The 21377-nt window shown below is 55.0% G+C and overlaps 1 protein-coding gene across 3 annotated transcripts in view; it reads left to right on the top strand.

The window, feature by feature from the left end:
- The window catches only part of TCF20 (transcription factor 20), a 135206-nt gene that overhangs the window by 95992 nt on the left and 17837 nt on the right, over positions 1–21377 (top strand). For all 3 annotated transcript variants that reach the window (XM_055142541.1, XM_055142540.1, XM_055142542.1), the window contains one exon: positions 455–6238. In XM_055142541.1, coding sequence (XP_054998516.1) covers positions 455–6238 — 5784 coding nt within the window. The remainder of the gene's footprint in view (positions 1–454; positions 6239–21377) is intronic.

The raw sequence follows: 21377 nt of genomic DNA, 5'->3' as shown, positions 1-21377 counted from the left end.
GGAATTACTCCTGGCGGTGCTCAGGGGACCATATGGGATGCTGGGAATTGAACCTGGGTTAGCCGCGTGCAAGGCAAACGCCCAACCCGCTGTGCTGTTGCTCCAGCCCCCAGCCATCCCATTTTAAAATCTAGTTGAAGGGGGCAGGGGTGTGGCTAATTTGGGGGCACTCACTTATCCAATAGTGAGGTTTTTGCTATACTGGATGTGTACTTAATTAGCCAGAGTATTTCTCCTCACACTGCCACGGGCTCGGGCCTCACTCACCAATCCATTTCTCTCGCTTATTTGCATTTTTAGAAATGGATAGGATAAGAATTAACAGGAGAGAGGCTGCAGAGTGACCATATCCACCCGGATAGCGGAATACCGCGCCCTCTCTGTTGTGCCGCCGGGGTCTGGTTTATACTCTGGAGCCACGTGGCTCATCATTCTCTCTTTTCTTCGTTTCCAGGAGGGCTGTTGGCCTGCCGCCGTGCTGCTGAACAGCATGCAGTCCTTCCGGGAGCAGAGCAGCTACCACGGAAACCAGCAGAGCTACCCGCAGGAGGCACACAGCTCATCCCGGGTAGAGGAGTTCAGCCCTCGGCAGGCCCAGATGTTCCAGAATTTTGGGGGTGCAGGCGGTGGCAGTGGAGGCAGTGGCAGCAGCGGTGGTGGTGGTGGACGGCGAGGAACAGCAGCCGCTGCAGCCGCGATGGCGAGTGAGACATCTGGCCACCAAGGCTACCAGGGCTTCCGGAAAGAGCCCGGGGACTTTTACTACATGGCAGGCAGCAAAGACCCCGTGGCCTCTGGAACCCCGCAGCCTCCGCAGCGAAGGCCTTCAGGGCCTGTGCAGAGCTACGGACCTCCCCAGGGAAGCAGTTTTGGCAATCAGTACGGGAGCGAAGGTCACGTGGGCCAGTTTCAGGCCCAGCACTCTGCCCTGGGTGGTGTGTCTCATTATCAGCAGGATTACACGGGGCCTTTCTCCCCGGGGAGCGCTCAGTACCAGCAGCAGGCGTCCGGCCAGCAGCAGCAAGTGCAGCAGCTGAGACAACAGCTTTACCAGTCCCATCAGCCTCTGCCGCAAGCCACTGGCCAGCCTGCGTCCGGCTCCTCGCATCTGCAGCCGATGCAGCGGCCGTCCACTCTGCCCTCCTCTGCCGCTGGCTACCAGTTAAGAGTGGGTCAGTTTGCCCAGCACTACCAGTCTTCTGCCGCCGCCTCCTCCTCCTCTTCCTCCTTCCCTTCCCCACAGCGCTTTAGCCAGTCCGGGCAGAGCTACGACGGCAGTTACAGCGTCAATGCTGGATCCCAGTATGAAGGCCATAACGTGGGCTCCAATGCCCAGGCCTACGGGACCCAGTCCAATTACAGCTACCAGCCGCCGTCGATGAAAAATTTCGAGCAAGCAAAGATTCCACAAGGGACCCAGCAGGGCCAGCAGCAGCAGCAGCAGCAGCAACAACAACAACAGCAGCAGCAGCAGCAGCAACAGCAGCAGCAGCAGCAGCAGCAGCAGCAGCAGCAGCAGCAACAGCAGCAGCAGCAGCAGCAGCAGCAGCACCCCCCGCAGCATGTGATGCAGTATTCCAATGCTGCCACCAAGCTCCCCCTGCAGAGCCAGGTGGGCCAGTACAACCAGCCCGAGGTGCCGGTGAGGTCACCCATGCAGTTTCACCAGAACTTCAGCCCCATCTCCAACCCTTCCCCAGCCGCCTCTGTGGTCCAGTCTCCCAGCTGCAGCTCTACCCCTTCTCCTCTGATGCAGAGCGGGGAGAACCTGCAGTGTGGGCAAGGCAGTGTGCCCATGGGCTCCAGAAACAGAATCCTACAGCTGATGCCGCAGCTCAGCCCCACCCCGTCCGTGATGCCCAGTCCTAATTCTCATGCTTCGGGCTTCAAAGGGTTTGGACTGGAAGGGGTGTCGGAAAAGCGACTGACAGACCCCGGGTTGAGTAGTTTGAGTGCTCTGAGTACACAGGTGGCCAATCTTCCCAATACCGTCCAGCACATGCTGCTCTCCGACGCCCTGACCCCGCAGAAGAAGACCTCCAAGAGGCCCTCCTCTTCTTCCAAGAAGGACAGCTGCACCAACTCCGAAGGCTCCTCGCAGCCCGGGGAGCAGCTTAAGTCCCCAATGGCAGAGTCACTGGACGGCGGCTGCTCCAGCAGCTCGGAGGATCAAGGCGAGAGAGTGCGGCAGCTGAGTGGCCAGAGCACCAGCTCCGACACCACCTACAAGGGTGGCACCTCTGAGAAAGCTGGCTCTTCGCCAGCGCAGGGGGCTCAGAATGAAGCCCCCCGGCTCAGTGGCAGCCCTGCAGCCAGGGAAGAGGCTGCCTCCCCAGGTGCTAAGGACACGCCGTCGTCCTCTGAGGGCAATCCAAAAGTCAACGAGAAGTCAGTCGGGGTCATTGTCTCCCGAGAAGCTATGACAAGTCGGCCAGAAAAGCCTGGTGGCCAGGATAAAGGCTCTCAAGATGACGATCCCGCGGTCGCCCAGAGGCCCCCCAGCACTGGCGCGGCCAAAGAAACCGGCCACACAGCGGCTGCGCAGCCGGAGCCTGCAGCCACGGGGAGCAAAGGAAGCAAGAACGGAGACAGTAACTCCAACCACAACGGGGAGGGCAATGGCCAGGGCGGGCACCCTGCCGTGGGCCCTGGCTTCATAGGTCGAACCGAGCCCAGCAAATCTCCTGGAAGCCTGCGTTACAGTTACAAAGACACTTTTGGGTCTGGCATGCCGAGAAATGTCAGTGGCTTCCCTCAGTATCCCACCGGACAAGATAAGGGGGACTTCGCTGGGCACGGGGAGCGGAAAAGTAGAAACGAGAAGTTCCCCAGCCTCCTGCAGGAAGTGCTCCAGGGGTACCACCACCACCCCGACAGGAGATACTCCAGGAGTACTCAGGAGCATCAGGGCATGGCTGGGGGCCTAGACGGTGCCTCGAGGCCTAATGTCTTAGTTAGTCAAACCAATGAATTAGCTAGCAGGGGCCTTTTGAACAAAAGCATCGGGTCCTTATTAGAAAACCCCCACTGGGGCCCCTGGGAAAGGAAGTCGAGCAGCTCAGCTCCTGATATGAAGCAGATCAACCTGGCTGACTATCCCATCCCCAGGAAGTTCGAGATAGAGTCCCAGTCTTCCGCCCACGAGCCTGGGGGTTCCCTCTCAGAGAGGCGATCAGTGATCTGTGATATATCTCCACTCAGACAGATTGTCAGGGACCCGGGGGCTCACTCCCTGGGACACATGGGTGCTGACACCAGAATGGGAAGGAATGAACGTCTCAATCCGAGTTTAAGTCAGTCAGTCATTCTTCCAGGTGGGTTGGTAACCATGGAAACAAAGCTGAAGGCTCAGAGCGGGCAGATAAAAGAGGAGGACTTTGAGCAGTCCAAATCCCAAGCGAGTTTCAACAACAAGAAATCCGGAGACCACTGCCACCCTGCCAGCATCAAGCACGAGTCCTACCGGGGTGGCGCTGGCCCCGGAGCAGCCACCCACGATGCCCTTTCCGACTATGGCCCCCAAGACAGCAGACCCATGCCCATGCGGCGGGTCCCCGGTCGAGTTGGCCGAGAGGGCATGAGGGGTCGGTCCCCTTCTCAGTATCACGACTTTTCCGAAAAGTTGAAACTGTCCCCTGGCAGGAGCAGAGGCCCCGGGGGAGACCCGCACCACATGAACCCACACATGACCTTCTCCGAGCGGGCCAACCGGAGTTCCTTACACGCTCCCTTTGCGCCCAACTCGGAGAGCTTGGCCTCCGCCTACCACGCCAACGCTCGGGCTCACGCTTACGGGGACCCCGGCGCGAGCTTGAACTCACAGCTCCATTACAAGAGGCAGATGTACCAGCAGCAGCAGGAGGAGTATAAGGACTGGGGCAGCAGCTCTGCCCAGGGCGTCCTCGCCGCCCAGCACAGGCAGGAGGCGCCACGCAAGAGCCCTAGGCAGCAGCAGTTTCTCGACCGAGTCCGGAGCCCTCTGAAGAACGATAAAGACGGGATGATGTACGGCCCACCCATGGGGACGTACCATGACCCCAGCGGGCAGGAAGGGGGCCGCTGCCTCATGTCTAGCGACGGTCTGTCTAACAAAGGCCTTGACTTGAAGCACAGCGCCCAGAAGCTACAGCAGGAATCCTGCTGGGATCTTTCTCGGCAAACTGCTCCGGCCAAAAGCAGTGGCCCGCCCGGGATGAGCAACCAGAAGAGGTACGGGCCCCCCCACGAGAGCGACGGGCACGGGCTGGCTGAGTCCGCGCAGGCATCCAAGGCTAGCAACGTCATGCTGAGACTGCCGGGCCAAGAGGACCATTCTTCCCAGAACCCTTTAATCATGAGGAGGCGCGTCCGATCTTTCATCTCCCCCATTCCCAGCAAGAGACAGTCCCAGGACGTGAAGAACACCAACACTGAGGACAGAGGGCGCCTCCTCCACCCCTCCAAAGAAGGCGCCGAGAAGGCGTTCAATTCCTACGCCCACCTTTCCCACAGTCAGGACCTCAGATCTGTTGCGAAGAGAGAATCCGCCAAGGACCTCCCCAGCCCAGACAGTAGAAACTGCCCTGCCGTTACCCTCACCAGCCCTGCCAAGACCAAAATCCTGCCCCCACGGAAAGGCCGAGGACTGAAACTGGAAGCTATCGTGCAGAAGATCACGTCTCCCAACATCCGGAGAAGTGCCTCCTCGAACAGTGCCGAGGCCGGGGCGGACGCCGTCACTCTCGACGACATACTGTCTCTGAAGAGCGGCCCGCCCGAAGGTGGCAGTGTTGCCGCCCAGGAGGCCGAGATGGAGAAAAGGAAGGGAGAGGTGACATCGGACCTGGGCTGTCCAGCAAGTCAAGAGCTGAACGTGGAAAAACCTCTGGCGAGGTCTTCAGAGGAGTGGCGCGGTAGCGGGGACAACCAAGTGAAAACCGAGACCCTCCCGGAAACGGTTACTGTGGGGAAGGAGCCCCCTGGAGCCGTGACAACTGCAACCTCACAGAAGCCTGGGAGTAACCAGGGGAGACCAGATGGCTCCCTGGCTGGGACGGCACCTTTAATCTTCCCTGACTCAAAGAATGTAACTCCGGCGGGCGTGCTGGCCACTGAGGCGAGCTCCAAGGCCGAAGAGAAGGAGAGCGATACGGTGACAATTTCCCCCAAACAGGAGGGCTTCCCCCCGAAGGGATATTTCCCCTCGGGAAAGAAGAAGGGGCGGCCCATCGGGAGCGTGAACAAGCAGAAGAAGCAGCAGCAGCAGCAGCAGCCGCCACCTCCTCCCCCTCAGCCCCCTCAGATACCAGAAGGTTCTGCAGATGGAGAGCCCAAGCCAAAAAAGCAGAGGCAAAGGAGGGAGCGAAGGAAGCCTGGGGCGCAGCCCAGGAAGCGGAAAACCAAACAAGCAGTTCCCATCGTAGAACCCCAAGAACCCGAGATCAAACTGAAGTACGCCACCCAGCCGTTGGATAAAACCGATGCCAAGAACAAGTCTTTTTTCCCGTATATCCATGTAGTAAATAAGTGTGAACTTGGAGCCGTTTGTACAATCATCAACGCTGAGGAAGAAGAACAGACCAAATTGGTGAGGGGTCGGAAGGGGCAGAGGTCGCTCACCCCTCCTCCCAGCAGCGCCGAGAGCAAGGCGCTCCCGGCCTCCTCCTTTATGCTGCAGGGACCTGTCGTGACAGAGTCTTCTGTCATGGGACACCTGGTGTGCTGTCTGTGTGGCAAGTGGGCCAGCTACCGGAACATGGGCGACCTCTTTGGACCCTTCTACCCCCAAGATTATGCAGCCACTCTCCCGAAGAACCCGCCTCCCAAGAGGGCCACAGAAATGCAGAGCAAAGTTAAGGTACGGCACAAAAGCGCTTCGAATGGCTCCAAGACGGACACTGAGGAGGAGGAAGAGCAGAAGGAGCAGAAGGAGCAGAGGAGCCTGGCAGCCCACCCCAGGTTTAAGCGGCGACATCGCTCCGAAGACTGTTCCGGAGGCCCTCGGTCCCTGTCCCGGGGCCTTCCTTGTAAAAAAGCATCTGCCGAGGGCAGCAGCGAGAAGACTGTTTCAGACTCAAAGCCCCCCATGCCCTCGACTTCAGAAGGCGGCCCCGAGCTGGAGTTACAAATTCCTGAACTACCTCTTGACAGCAATGAATTTTGGGTCCACGAGGGTTGTATTCTCTGGGCCAATGGAATCTACCTGGTCTGTGGCAGGCTGTATGGCCTGCAGGAAGCGCTGGAAATAGCCAGAGAGATGGTGAGTACCCGCAGCCTCCCAGCTGCCTGCTCTCGGTACCGTTTCATTCTGGTTCCGGTTACCCTTTTCTTCACGAGTGTCTCATGTTTGGTCATTCCTCCGAATCCAAGCCCTAAGGCCCCAGTGATGAGTGGAAAATGAAATTGGACAATTTGACTTCCTTTTATCTATACTACATGTTTGTGGGTTGTAGAGCTATGAAGGTGTGAGACAGAGCATTAAGACAAAGTTCCTAGCCCATCCTCCTCAATCCTGATTCTTCTGCTCTTCCTAGATAATATTTTGTGCGCTTTGTTGTTTAGTGATTTAAAAAAAAAAAATTTCCAACATCTTATAACTTAGAGAGTTTATGAAGTATATTTAGTTATATTTATAGTTAGATTTCTGTTTGGTTTTTGGTTTGTTTAGGGGCCACACCTGGCAGTTCTTAGGGTTTATTGCTGGCTCTCTGCTCAGGGATCACTTCTGGCGGGTCTCGGGGGACCTTAGGAGAGGCCAGGAGAGGCTACGTGAGTTGGCCACATGCACAGCAAGTGCCTTCCTTGTGCTCTCTCCAGCCCCCACTTAAGGCTGTATATTTTTTCTCCTAAAGCTTTTTCTCTCTCTCTCTGGAATTATTAGTATCTGTTTTCTGGAACTGTATCTTTTGTAGCCATACTTCCCGGTCAGGGTATTTATTCTTTTGGTCTGTTTCAAATTGGGGTCATGTTCACATGATGTTTTCTGCAGCCTGGAGGTCTCACCCTCTCTGTGTGGCCCCTCATTCAGGACAGGGCCATCCTGCACTAGTTTCCCAGAGAGGGAGTCGGGAGGTGGATAGGCAAAGATCTTTTTTGTCTGGACTTGTCTATTGCTGTCAAGTTTCATTGGCCGTTGTTTGTGTTTAAAATTCTTGATTTCAAGTACTTTTCCCGTCTTAGAGTCATTGTTCCTGACTCTCCTCTGGTGTGTCCCAGGATTAGGTGGGAGAGAACTCAGGCAGTTGTGGATTTCCTCCCTTGGTGTATTTTCTTCCTCTGTGTGTTAGAGGGTCTGAGTTCCAGGGTTCTGAAATCTTAAAACGGTCTGTCTGGAGGTGATGTCTCTCCACCGTCCTGCTGGCTGCACAGAGACCTTCCACGGTGAGCACGCCTCTCCCGTTCAGGCTCTTCCGGTGGGTCGTGTTGTGCCTTCCCTGTGTTCCCTCTGTCCCTGCTTCCTGGAGCGCCAGGCGTTGTGTCTCCTGGAGTGATGCTTTGGATTTAGCGCGCTCTCCTTTTCTAATCCTTTCACACCCTTTAACTTTATCATTTAATCTTCTGTTTATCTTTATATCTGTTCTATTTTTCTGAGAGCATTTTCTTCTAGATGCACAGTGGGATGGTGATGGTGGGGGTCGCCGAGTCAAGTTGGCACTGTCGCTCTGGTCTCCTGTTCTGTCTGGTACACCCTCCACCCTGTCGCAGATGCTTGATGCGCTGTCTTCCCGGGCTCTGCCAGGTAGCTGACACTCCACTGGCTCCCGACTGCTTTCATTCTTTTCTTCCCCCTTCGGGCCACTTGCTCTGTTCTTTCAGCTTCCAGAATGTGGCTGACTCTTGCACGTTACCGCCTCTCCTGAGACAGCTTCATGGATTTGTCTTAGAAACTTGTACCTTTATTTTTGTGGAAAGGGAGAGCAAATGTGTCAATACACATTCAGTTGGCCATATTTAAATCAAATGAGCATTTTGGGCGTGACTTAGTATTTAAACTCATACTTGATGAATTCAGATGACTGAGTTATAGTTAATATAGATTATATTTATCTGAATAGCATTCTTGGAACCTTTTTTATTGTCCTTTTTTTTGCTTCCAAAACACTTATTTTTTTGTTGCGTATGTAATGGTATTTGGAACTACTCACAAATTGTAGTCAGAATGATGATATGAAATTTAGGGGTTCTAAACAGAATGCTGGAGCTCAGTCACAGGAGTCTGCCCTGCCCTTCTCCCCTCCCTTTCTCGTCACACATGCATTCCTCTTTCTTTCTTACAGAGGCACAGCCCGCAGTGCTGGGGGTGCAGGGAGGCATCAGCCTACGTCATGGGGGGGGAGAGGGGGGACACGGACACGACTCAAGGCCTCATACATGCAGGGCACATGTGCTACAAGCTGTGCTCTCTCCCTGCCCCAACACTTTTTTTTTTTTAACCTCTTTTCTTTCCTTTCTCCATCCTCAGTGTCATTCCCAAACTCCAAGTTTAAAGTAAATTTACTTCTTAGATACAGTGACATTTCAAAATGCAAGTCCTGTAGACAGAAAAATGTTGAAGACCCTTAAAGCAAAGAATTCTTTAAGCCATTTCAAGCCCCCAGCTGTTTCTTCATTGTCCTCCAGCCCCTGGTGCTGGCCTGCTTAGGCTCTACCGAAAGTTAGAACTTGCTGCATTTGTTTGTTTTGTTTGTTACTTTTTGGTGTGTATCCCTGTCACTCTGCTGCTGTTTCAACATAGAATATTTTTACACTCTCAGAGTAATTTCAATGTGTAAATTTTTAAACACTCTGTAGCAATGATTGGTAACAAGTAATCAGACTCAATTCTGCTCAAAGGATAGATGCCTAGATTTTTGTCTCAAGCCAAACCTTGCTTATCGAAAGTAGAAGCCCTCCCCCACCTGGTCTCCCTAAATCTTAGCCCCCTCCCCCACCCCTGAGAGGCTGGGGAACAGCAGGCCTGCTTCTCAAGCTCATCAGGAATGCCTGTCTTCAGAAAGTGACACTGTAGTCTACTGCTTGTCAGCTTTGATCCCAAAATAAAATGTGGGATGTTATTATTGGAACAAATGCACTGAATATGATAAATCAGTCTTCAGCTCCCCCCCCCCTTTCACTGACTAAATGGTTTAAATAACATGATGTCTTTTAGACTGGGGATTTTTTAAGTAATTTTAAAAAATCAGGACCCTATCTCAGTGGGCTGAGTGTGGGAGTCCAGATTTGATCCCCAGCACCTCACGGTCACCCAAGCGCCACCAGGAGTGACCCCTGAGCACAGGACCAGGAGCAGCCCCTGAGCACCCCCAGGTTGACCCGAAAAATTCAAATTGGAAATGCTTCAAATTGCTCAGAGGAACAAACATTGGGAAGGCTTCATTTCCAGCTGAAGGGTAGTGGGCTGGAGGGCTAGTACAGCAGGGGGGCACTTGCCTGCACCCCTCAGACCTGGGTTTCATCCCTGGCACTGCCCTGAGCCTGCCAGGAGTAAGCCCCAAGCCTCCCCCTGCCCCTTGCCAACGAAGCAAAAAGTTAAAGCATATAAAGATGGGTAGATACAGGGGCAGGAGCGAGAGTGCAGAAAGGGGCTTGCCTTGCATGTAGCTGACCCTGGTTCCCGTCCCTGGCACTGAATGTGTTGTTTTGTTCCTCTGCCAGTTTCCATAGAGTGGGAACCAACCATAGAGTTAGGACTCCACATTTTACCTCGTCCTTTAATGACAGCTTTTAGATCACAGTTGACCAACTTGAAATGAATCCCATGGTATAGCTTTGCAGTTATCTTCTCCTTCAGATGGGTGGTCTCCTGCTTCATGAGCTTAACTTGAGGATGGTGCTAAAACCCACACGTACTCAGTAGAGGCTGTCTTTCATTTTCACTGGTTTCTGGGCTGGCAGCGTGCCATTGTGCGGCGTATTACTCTTGGGATGCTGGTAGTGACCCTCGACCCGGAGCCACCCACCACCAGCTCTGGCAGGAGAGAGAAGTGGGCGGCCCTGGCCCAGCCGCTCAGTGTTCGAGGCATGCTCAGGCCGGGGCTGCCTTCAGCTCTGCGTGTCAATGGCAGAACCTGTGTGGCCACTTTGATTGTCACTTACAGGACAGTGCTCCACAAAAGCATTCTCCTCCGTAAGATGGGCTTTGTGTGAGATGGCTTTCCTCACCGAGAGGACAGTGGTAGGGGCAACGTGCCCAGAGCACATGTCAGGCGAGGCCAGCAGGGCTGTTCTCAGGATTAGCTCATTGAATGCGTTCTCGGCTTCGTGCAGGGTTGTCATAGTCGAGGAAGACTGGCATGTTTGCTGTCCTCTGCCAAGACCAGAATACTAGCTGCGTGTGTAGAACGTAATGTCAGTCGACTTGCACGTTTTATTCTCATAAGCCGGGCAGTGTGGTGAGAGGGCAGGAGATACCGTCCCGTGGCCCTCAGATTTAAAGATGACTTAGCGTCTTCAGTGGCACACTCAGACAGTGGTGTGCTGATTTCAGACGTTGCTCTGAAATTAGTTTCTTGTCTCGGGGATGTGGCTCAAGTTATTAAGCTCATCCCAGCATGTGTGAAGTCCTGAGTTCAACCCCCAGTACCAAATGGCTTCACCAGAACATTGCTGGGTCTGTCCCTGGTGGCCTCAAGTACCACTCAGAAAGCCTCTGCCCCCAGCGTCAAAGTGTGGTCCCTATACCAGAATAAAGCCGGGGCCAGGGAGATGGCTCAGAGGAGTTGAATGTGAAAGCCCCAGGTTCAATTCTAGCAGCGTAGTTTCCCAAGCGCTGTTGCACGATGGCTGTACGACCCTTTCCTGCTTCGTCTGCCTGGCTCTGGTTTCCTTAATGTGCCTCAAGAACAAATTAAAATGACAGCAACTTGCCCTTTATTTAATTTGATAGAGGTGATTCAGTCTCCCAAGGTCACTTCAAGTCTCGTTTGAGCTAGATTTTGTCTGCTTCGTAAGCATGCCTCCAGCCCCTCACACAGGGAGACGAGGCTGCCCCGATTCATGAGGTCCATTGTGGCTTGTGGATTTATTACCTGGTGTTTCATTAAATATGCTCTCCTAACAAAATACTGTGGAGTCTCCTGTGTGCCTGCGTGAGTGCCACCTGACTCTGAAAACTGCCTAACCCGGAAAATTCAGATGGATTTTACTGTCCTCCCCCTCCAGGCTTGAGGCGGCTGAGCCGATCCCCTTCTGTTGCAGGTCTCTGATTGTGTCACACACTGGTGGCCTAGCATCTGCTCCCTTGCCTTGGTCTCAGAGCTCCCTGCCCCTTGGCCTGGGCAAGGCCTTGCACTGTGGCTGCTGCCAGGGCACTGGTGACTGTGACCTCCTGTGTTCTGCTAGACCATACCTCCCTGCTGTGCCCTAAGTGATGGTCTCCTGTCTGCGCACCCCCAACTGACCGCACCCCTTCCAGATGGACTTTTTTTTTTTTTTTTTTTGAGTGGCGGGGGGAAGGTCTGGGCCTCACCCAGTGATACTCAGAGCTTATTCCTGGCTCCGTGCTCAGGGATCTGCGAAGCCTGGAAGGCCCATTGCACCCGGTGAGAGAAGGTTGATGTGAGCTTTTCATGCGTCAGTCTGCAAATTAGAGGTGTGTGCCGATGCAGTGGGCTGCTGATGGCCGCAGACTCTGCCCTCCACGGCCAGTTTATGTGCTGTTTCTCTAACTTACAGCTTAAGTATTGCAAGACTGCTGGTAGTATCTAGCGTGTAAGAGTTACACACTTAGGTGTGAGTTTCTTCAGTAAGCTCGGGAAAGCAGCAGGGGGGGGGGGCGGGCAGCCGCATGGCATTTTCCAGAAGAGCTGGTAGGGGAAGGGACTCACAGGAGCAGGTGGCCTTTTAAGCGGACAGAAATGAGAAAGGGCTGAGTTGTTGCAGGGGAAGGGAAGGATAGAGCTTGAATTTTCAGGTGAGTGCAGACGATGCCAGTAAGAGAGGGGGAAGGTAGTAAAGAAAAACAAAAGTTACATCCTCTGTACAGCAGACAGAGGAAAACCGGGCAGTCTGATCTGCAAGTTTGCATCAGCTGATAATGCGGGTCTTCAGGACAGTGGTTTTTGTAAGAACTGGTTGGTTTTCATTTAGCTTCTCCGTAGATAAGAAACGGATAGACTTTCAATCCCAAGTTACCTGAGAGTGGGGTTTTTGCTGTAGGGGACCCCTGATTATACTTTAGTGAGAGAGAGCTGGTGTACAGGATGACATGATTGGAGCCTGTGTGGGGGGAGTTGGGGGGGGTGTGCAGGGGGGTCGAGACGACTCTGGTGCAGGAGACAGCTGTGAGCTCGGTCCGATGGTCACTGCACGATCCGGCCCTTCCTACCACACTGCTCTCAAGGTGGCATGGAAGCCTCGGAAAGGCCCATGACCTAGAAGTGGGGTGGCAGCCCACGCATTTGCTCCTGTGGCCTGGGTGGGTGTCGGGTGAAGTTCCTGCAGGGAGGGCTCTTATATTTGTAGAAAAGTAGGTTCAGGGGGCTGGAGCAATAGCACAGCAGGTAGGACGTTTGCCTTGCATGCTGCCGACCCGGGTTCGATTCCTCCGCCTCTCTCAGAGAGCCCGGCAAGCTACCGAGAGTATCTCGCCCGCATGGCAGAGCCTGGCAAGCTCCCCGTGGCGTATTCAATATGCCAAAAACAGTAACAAGTCTCACAATGGAGACGTTACTGGCGCCCGCTGCACCAAATCGATGAACAACGGGATGACAGTGATACAGCGATACAGGTTCATGAGGCTGTGCTGAGGCTGATTGACCCGTGGAAGCCACAGTCCTGGCAGTCCATTGCATAGTGTTGGGGGGTTTCCTTGACGATGTCTGCTCATTGTCTCACTGGAGAGGATAGTCCAGAAATGCTGATTGCTAACGGGGTGTGGGGCGTGTGTGTTTCTCATAGTGTCTCATCACATTTAAGCCTCCAAACAACCCTTAGGAGCCAGGAGACAGACTCGCTGTCACCACCGTCACACCACAGTAACCAGGCTCTGTGGCTTTTTTTTCCCTGTTTCATCATTTTGATTTTTGTGTTAATCTGGCTTTTTTTGTTTTGTTTTAATGTGACTGTAATGTAATTTATCCAGCCATTCCTGCCCTGTTGAACATTAAAACCTTATGTTAATTTACTAAGTTTATGCAGCAGTAAGCCTTTTTATTCATGAAGGAATATGGGGAATTTTTTTTTTCAGATATTGGACTGCTAAATCGGAAAGTAAGAACATTTTGTAGGTTTTGACAGACTTTAACTTCTTTGTGGTTGAGCTGGACCGGGCCATACGGAGCTGACCATCACCAAGACCCCGGGGCCTGGCTCTCCCGCAGCCTCCATTCACTGGTGTTCTTTCTAAATTTTTAGGATATGTCTCTTGGGGGGGGTTGTTTGTTGTTTGTTTTGGGGCCACATCTGGTGATGCTCAGGGTTTCCTCTCCTGGCTCTGCATTCAGGAATCACTCCTGGCAGTGCTTGTGGAACCATATGGGGTGCCAGGGATTGAACCCGGGTCAGCCGTGTGCAAGGCAAGTGCCTCACGCACTGTGCTCTCTCCAGCCCGCTGGTGTTCTCTCTTTGTCCCATGCTGGTGACATTGATCCCTATTTCAGTGTTTTATGCTCATTGATCACGCACTTGGAAACTTAATGTTTCTGCTTAATTGGCTGTCATTTTTCTGTGCATATTTTTTTCTTATCTGGGTGAATAACTCCTGTCGTCTGGAGATTCAGAGGTATGGAAGTTCCCCGTCAATGAGGCTTTGATAGCACTCTCAGAATGCTATAAATAGGCCAGTGACCCAAGACTGCTCGGCCTAAAAATAACTTCCTTGAAGATCTGGTAGTTTCCTCGGTGGCACCAACCCATTCCAGGCGTGTTGTGGGCTGGCTGGCGGCAGTCCTGGGAGGTGTGTGTGGCTTCTGTGAAGTTGGGTAACTCTGCTTAAACTTACTTTTCAGTTTGCAGTCAGCCAGGGGCAGCCCTGTGATTTGGGTCAAAGGTGCTTAGCAGAACTTTTTTTTTTTTTTAAACTTTTATTGAGAGATAGACCCTTACACTTAAGCTGACTCTTACTCTGTTTTCATTTTGTTTTGGGGGCCATCCCTGGCAGTATTGGCAAGGGGCAGGGGGTTGGGCAGGAAGCACACGGGAACTATTTCTGGCTCCGTGCCTGGGAGCTGTTCCTGGTGGCGCCCAGGGGATGACCACAACTGTCTCATGCAGGCAGAGCTTGCACTCTAGCCCCCCAATATTTGTTTATTGGGGGGCCATTTTTTGTTTCTTTCTGGCCACACCTGGCAGCGCTCAGGGATCTAACCTGGGTTGGCCACATGCAAGGCGAATGCGCTACCTGCTCTACCACCCCAGCATTTCTTCTGCAGTGTTGCCAGCCAACATCTCTCTGGTCATGTGTCCTGTGAGAACAGGGTGGGTAGTTGCCGAGAGCACACGCCCCCCTCTGAGCTGGCACACTGTTCTGAAGTGACTCTGGTCCCTTCTAGTGGCAGTGGGGCCCAGCTGCGGTGACACTAACTTGAGAGGCTTTTTCTTTCTTCCATGAGGCAGAGCTGTTTGTGGAAGTTTCTAGTAAAGCATGCTCTCCAAACAGCAGGCATCTTCATTGTAACTGGCCCCACGGAGAGGCCGGAGGTTCCAGACTCTGGAATCTCTGTCCGTGAAGCTTAACTGTTGGTTCAGGTGGGCCTCGGGTGTAGGCCCTGGGTGTGCTTCGAAGTTGTTTTTCTTGTTGTATAGAAACTTCTGGAAAGGTGGTTTCATTGACTAATCACTCCTTCCGATAAGCTGCCGGAGAATTGCCAGGTGATTCCCTTTGCGTGTTTCTGCAGAGGACTCTGGGAAGGAATCAGAATACATGAATGCGGTGAGAGGACAGCCCCTCAAAGACACATTATTTGCTGGCACCAGACTCTCATGCCTCCTCTCTCCCCGACTCACCATGCATTTTAGCCGCTTTTGCTCGTCAGTAGCGCGTTGATTTGAGCAGCAGCTCACACGCCCTATTCTCTGGCATCAAGCGTGTCCCCGCGCTCCCAGTCTGGCTGGCGTGCGCTGTGAGCACCTGCTGCCGTGTCTGTTGGCTGCACAGAGCAATTCCTGGGGGCCGGGTCAGCCCCAGAGCTCACCCCACTCCCCCACAGAGGGGGAACAGAACAGGCAGCTTCCGGAAGCTGGCAGAGAAGCACATGACGTGCTGGAGGCAGTTGGACCTCCGAAGCCTAAACTTAAAGTATTTCTCTGGAATCACCTGAGAGGCGGGTATCATTTGTGGAAGAACTGGGTAGATCTTAATTTCTGGAGAGATACTAAAATATAATAAGACATAGTAGCCGTCCCTTCTCTGTGCGCCTTATAGTTAGCTTCGCTGAGAAATTGGCCGATCTTCCTTTGCTGTCCAGATGCTGCTCCATGAGGCACCGGCTCCCCACCACGGCCCTGCGTTCACACAGACCTGTGCAGCCCTGCCTCTGCCTCGGCAGGTGCCTCCTGAGACGAGCATTGGGGACTGGCCTTTGAGAGCACAGCCTCCACTCGGACAGGGAGGAAGAGATGACATATGGCCAAGGGCACTCAGGCCTCAGGCACCTCCCCCGAAGCCTGCCCCGTGTGCCCCCGCCGCCCCCCCTCCACATGCATCCCATAGTTCTTGTTCCGGAATAACCCAGCTCTCATCTCTTGCCGGTCCCATTATGGAACAGCATCTCCCCCGTCCCTGGTTGGTGTTGGGGCTGTTGTAGCCGTGACTGGGGGTTCCGGTCCTTAGATACACACCTGCTATGGCACCGGGGAATCACGGCAGGTGCCGGCCACTCAGCAGTCCCCGGTGGTATCTTGATCAGTTTCCCCCATCCTGTGTTTCCACCGAGCTCTGCCCTGGCTGCTGGTGTGATGTTTGCCAGACCCTGCGTGGCTGTGGCAGTGCCAGTTCACACCCCGCTTCCTAGTAGCTCATCAGCATCTGCTGGGTGCCAGGAACAAAGCTGCCATGTCATTAAAGTAAGCATGTGACGGAACAAGAACCCGGAGCTTCTTGAGATGGGGGCCAGGTGGAGCTCCCCAGGAGCTGAGGTGAGCAGAGCTAGATCAGGCATTGCAGAGGTGCAGCAGGGGAGGGAGCGAGCGCGGTGGGTTTCAGGGCAGAGAGAGCCGGTGTCCAGGCTGGGGTCTTCCAGTGGAGCATGCTGCGGGTTTGAGACACAGACCCAGAGGAGTGCCCGTTGGGTGGGGATCATGACGTGCTGTGTCACGTTAGTCCAGACGCCTTTGAGACGTGGAGGGGAGGGGAGTGGGACAGATTCAGAGGAAGAACTTGCTGGTGGATGTTTTTGCGGCCATGCGTAGCCAAGAGTTTAGTCTAGCTCTGCTCTGAGGACAAAGGACCCGTCCAAGCTCCAGGAAGCTGCTCCTAGTGGTCAAGGAACATGAGGAAGGTCTCGGAGGCCTGACCTGCCCAAGCCTTGACCTGCCTTGGCGCATTCAGCCCTGCCGGTACAGGGGTGATGAGGGACCTGAAGAGTGAGGGGCAGGGCCGGAGCCATAGCCCAGTGGGGAGGGTGTTTGCTTTGCACATGGCTGGCCCAGGTTCCATCCCTGGCATCGCATATGGTCCCCCGAGCACCGCCAGGAGTAATTTGAGTCCAGAGTCAGGAGTAACCTCTGAGCATCTCTAGTTTGGCCCAAAAAAGACCCCCCCCTCCAAAAAAAAAAGAGTGAGGGGCAAGAGAAATGGGCCCCTGGCCCAGCCCACCCCCTGTGGCTTTCCTGAGCTGCTGCTACCCGTATCCTGAAAGCCTGCCAGGGAGCACCGCCCCCTGCTCGGAGCCAGACGCTCTCATGTCCTCCCACCGCAGCCCTGAGCATCCTCATGTGGCTTCTGTCAGCATCCAGCAGCTGACAGTGCCTCCCATGGATCTGTACAGACCCCCCCAGCTTCAGTCACGCCCCACAATGTGCCCCTGCAAGGGAATCTTGAGCAAGCACAGAGCTTCTGCCCCAGACAGCGTCCATTCTCCCAGATCCACCCCCACTCCTCGTGAATGAAGAGAACTTCATTCATGTCCTCTGGTCAGCTTGGTGCCACTAAGCTGTCTTCCAGAGCTGTCTTCCATTTCAGGTCCAGAACTTCAGAAAGTGACTCTTCTCCATGCTCCATCTGCCAGACAGTACTAGTTACTTCCACACCCAGCAGTACTCAGGTCCTATTCCCAGCTCTCTGCTTAGGGATCACTTCCGGAAGGGCTGGGGGGACCATATGGGGTGCCTGCGATTGAATCCAGGTTGGCTGCCCGCAGAGCCAGCACTGTCTTTCGCTCCCTATCTGACCGGAAACACCTTGACAATTGATTTTTTTTTTTCCAGTTTTGCTGCTGGGGCTGCCCCCATCTTCTGCGTGTTTGTTGCTTGCTTGTAATTTGCAGAAGAGCCCTGTGATGGCACCGCCTTTTGTCACATAGTCACATATCGGGGAGCCCAGGAGACCCTGGGATTGATCGAAGACACTGGGGGTGTGTGCAGGGGGAGTGTTGGCAGGGTTCCAGCGCAGCGTTCATCCGGGCATCCCTGAGAGTCGGCTTCCTGGGGACTTGTGAGATGATAAAGCCCGCAGAGCCAGCCGCTCACAGTGCAACTTCCTATCCTAACCTGTGGACCAGGCCTCTCAGGGGGCCGGAGGGGTCCTGGTCGGGGGAGTGGGAAGGGGAAGACTGAATGTGGCCGCTATACCTCATGTCACAGCACGGTGCCCCAAGCCCGGCTCTGTCGGAGCAGAGGCCGCTGTGGTGTGTCCTGTGCTCTGAGATTAATCTTCTGAAACAAACATCTCCATGTTTGTGAAAGTAGATTGAGCCCATAGCTCAACTTTTGGGGATAAGAAGCAGGGGGGTGGGGCGGGGGGCTGCTGCCGGCTCATCTTCCCTCGGCAGCCCAGACTCTGAAGTCCAGGGTGTCGCCAGCCAGCTCTCGTGCCAGTCTCTGCCCTGGGTTTGGGGATAAGTGCTTCCTCCTGTGCAAGGCGCCGAGAAGAGGGCGTCACGGGACGCAGCTGTGGGCATAGGGTGGCTTGTGAGGTGTCTTCCATCTCACCTCATTAATGGCCCCTGAAGCCTGGCGGGCAGGGCTGGGGGAGCGTCCCACAGCCCTTCCCGTGGAATCTGCCCCTTCCTTCCGGGCGGCCGAACCCTCCAGACACTTGGAAGTGGGTGACTTTGCCTAATGACTTTGTGGGGGAGGGGCACTCCAAGGTGCCGAGAGGCAGGGGCCGCGGGATTGATCCTGCAACAAAGCTTGTGCTGCAGCCCTTTGAGCTCTCCCCGGGCCTGCGGGCGGCTTTGAGCTCCGCGTGCCGGGGCTGACATGAGAGGGTGACGAGGCAGAGGGAAGGGCATGGCCGGCGCTTTTCAGCCTTTTCACTCTGCGAACCGGCAGCCCAACTGGCAGTGGGAAACCACTGATCTAGGCAAGAGAGAATAAAACCCAGACAGGTAGGAAGAAGGGCTGGGAGCTAGGGGGCGCGCCCCGGAGCCACATGTGGGCATGGCCCGGGGCCCGTGTGATCTGCACGGGAGGGGAGTCCTGTGCGCGAGGCCTCTGGCACCGGGTTTGTCAGTTCGGCTGCTGCAATCAGCAGCTAAAAATGGCACCTTGCGAGTGCCTGGCTCCGACTCCATAATTACTTTACCAGCTTTCTGGAGGCATCGAATCCCCCCCGGCCACCCCTACCCACCCCAACACCCCCTCCCCCCCCCCCCCCCCCCCCGCTCTTGGGCTCGAGAGAAACAGGGTTATGGGGAAAAGTCACTTTGCTGGCGGGTCCTTTCTCTTATCGGAAAAGATGGCCTTTTCCGATTCCGAAAGCCCTGAAGGTAATCATTCCCTCATAGGCCAATCCATCGTGTGAGCAAAGGGAAAATAAAAATAAGCTAGTACGGAGCCCTGCGTGACTCAGATCTCAGCGCAGGGTTTATCTCCGAGGCGCGGGGCGCCAGCGCCTTCTCCCGCAGACTCCCGCTGGGTCAGCCCTTTCTCAGGTTCTCAGCTGCTCTTCAGAGGAAATGTGCTAATTACTGCCTTCAGCCGCCCGGCCTCCCAGCCCCGCCTTTCTAACTTCTTAAAGGGCACAGATCCCTTTCTTCCGAAACCAGCGACTCCCCTAGCTGAAGTATTAGAATGTTTTCCAGCGAAGTTGCGCTACTGTTCTGCTGGGCCGTGAAGCGTGTGGGGAGCAGAGGGAACAGAGGCCGGGGGCTGCCTGTCCGGAGTCAGCATTGGGACCTGCTGGGAATCAATGAGGGACGTGTGGCGGCCGACTGATGTGCATCCTTTCCCAGGGGAGAAAGATAATTCGCCCAAAGTCCTGTTTTAGTGCTCTTCAAATATTCCTCCAGGGGTTGGGGTGAAGATGAGTGGCAAATGCGTCTCATGGGGAAACGCTGGCCGTTGCCTCCCTTCGTTGGACCGCAAGGGGAGAGCTGGGCACACTCGCCCGCGTCCCAGGCCCCGCCAGCTCCATGGGAGGAAGGAAGAGGTTTCCGCTTTGTGTGCCCCTTGGGAGTCGTGGTTGCCAGACCCCGTGCAGGTTGCTGTGTAGAGGGCGGTGTTGCCGCGAGGTCCTGACTGGAGCAGACCAGGAGAGGGGGAATGGGGAGAGCCGGACCCTCCGGGCCCACTCCCTGGCCTTGAGATAAGCCCGGCGCCCTGCGGGCCAGCGGCTGTCTGTCACACGGACCAGGGGAGCTGCCGCTGCCACTTCCCTCCCGTTTTCATGCTGGCTGGCTCCGAACATCCCAGATGGCATCTTAGAAAGATTCCCTTCATTGTTCGAGGTTTGATTGGGGGTTTTGCCTTCACTGGTGTTCTTAAAGGATGCTCCAGTCCCTGCCCCCCCCACCGCCCCCAGCTGGGTGTTATTTGAATGTGAGAAGACTGGGGCTTTAATTAACTGAGCTGGGGTGACTCAACAGTAGCTGGTGAGGGCAGTGCCCAGGGCTTCTGCTCCCTCCAGCCAGCACAGCCTGGGACCCGGGCCCAAGTTTGACCCTTCTGTACCCCAGAGCTCTGGCTGCGCCCATTCCTCTCTCCCTCTTCCCCCTTCCCTCCCTCTCCTCCTCCTCCGTCCCCCCTTTCTCCCCTCCCTTCTCCCTCCCTCCCCTCTAGTTTTGGGCCCTTATATCTCAGGCCACTGTGGGTGAGGCAGGAGCCAAGAGAAGGCTTCCTCCCTGGATCCCAGGAAGGCAGGCAGCCGCGCTGGCCTCCCTGGGCTCTTGCTGCTCTGTACTGGAGGGTGAACAACAGAGTAGGACAGAAGGAAGCTTCCTAGCTGGGCTTTACTCTACAGGCAAGTTTTGGATTCAGTCTTGAAATCATTTTCTTTGATAAAGCCCATTCTCAACCATCTCCTACAAAAAGATTTCTAGTAGAATCCTCACTTCGGGGCACTAGAGAGTTCGTTTAATTCAGAATAGCATTGATTAATGTCTTCTAGCTTTACTTACCTTCATTTGTCAGAAAACATTTCTTGAGATGGGACCCTCTGCTGATCCCTTGATGTCTGCCTTCAGTCAGGCTGTTTCCTCCTCCTCTGCTGGGCTTCCCTGGTGGGGGCGGGGCAGTCCCTGGTCCTGCTCTCCGGCCCTGAAGTGTCTCTGGCCTCTGGGATGTGTCCTGGAGTAAGTAGCTTTTGGGGAGAGGGAGGCTGAGGGGGCTCCCAAGCACTACTTAGGACTGTTAGCCCCAAGCCCTTCCTTGCCCACACACAGCGCTGACCACCCATGACCGGTCTCGGGAACCCCGTGGCACGAAGCTAAGCCCTAAGTCCTGCCGGTTTCCAGAGTGTCTCAAACGCAGGCATCTCCACCTCCCTCCACACGCCCACGCTCTTTATTACTTCTAGTTTGGGGGCCACATCGGCTGTGCTGCAGGTTACTCCTGACTGCCCTGTGGGCGGAGGGGGCGCAGAAGGCTTGCTGGGCTCAAACCCAGGTATGCAAGGCAAGTACCTGGCATCCACCCCTTCCCCGACTCATCCCTCGCACCCCTAACCAAGCACCAGTGAGCAGCTGCTGCCCCCCAGCGCCCTCCGTGGGCTCCCCACCCCTCTTGACGGTGCCTCTTGAAGGCACTCAGGTGTCAGCCGCTCACACCTGAGTGCTTCATTTCCGGTGTCCTGGCTTCCTTTCTCCACTTTACGCCCAGTTTCCGTGTCAGCGGTTCTCAAACTCGGACTTGCTTGGCCTCCTGCCCCAGAAGACCCTCTTCAATTAAGCAGGGTGCCCCTCAGCCCGGCCCACAGCCCTTTGGGGAAGCCCTGTCTCCGTCTCAGCCTTGCTGCAAGCCCGGGTCTCCTCTTGGTACCTGAGGCAGACACTATCCTTTCATGCCTCCCTCCGTCACTTTGC

This window comes from Sorex araneus, chromosome 6, assembly GCF_027595985.1.
Source record: "Sorex araneus isolate mSorAra2 chromosome 6, mSorAra2.pri, whole genome shotgun sequence".
NCBI lineage: Eukaryota > Metazoa > Chordata > Mammalia > Eulipotyphla > Soricidae > Sorex > Sorex araneus.
The sequence above is the reverse complement of the archived record's forward strand: the minus strand, read 5'-3'. Positions and strand labels throughout refer to the sequence as shown.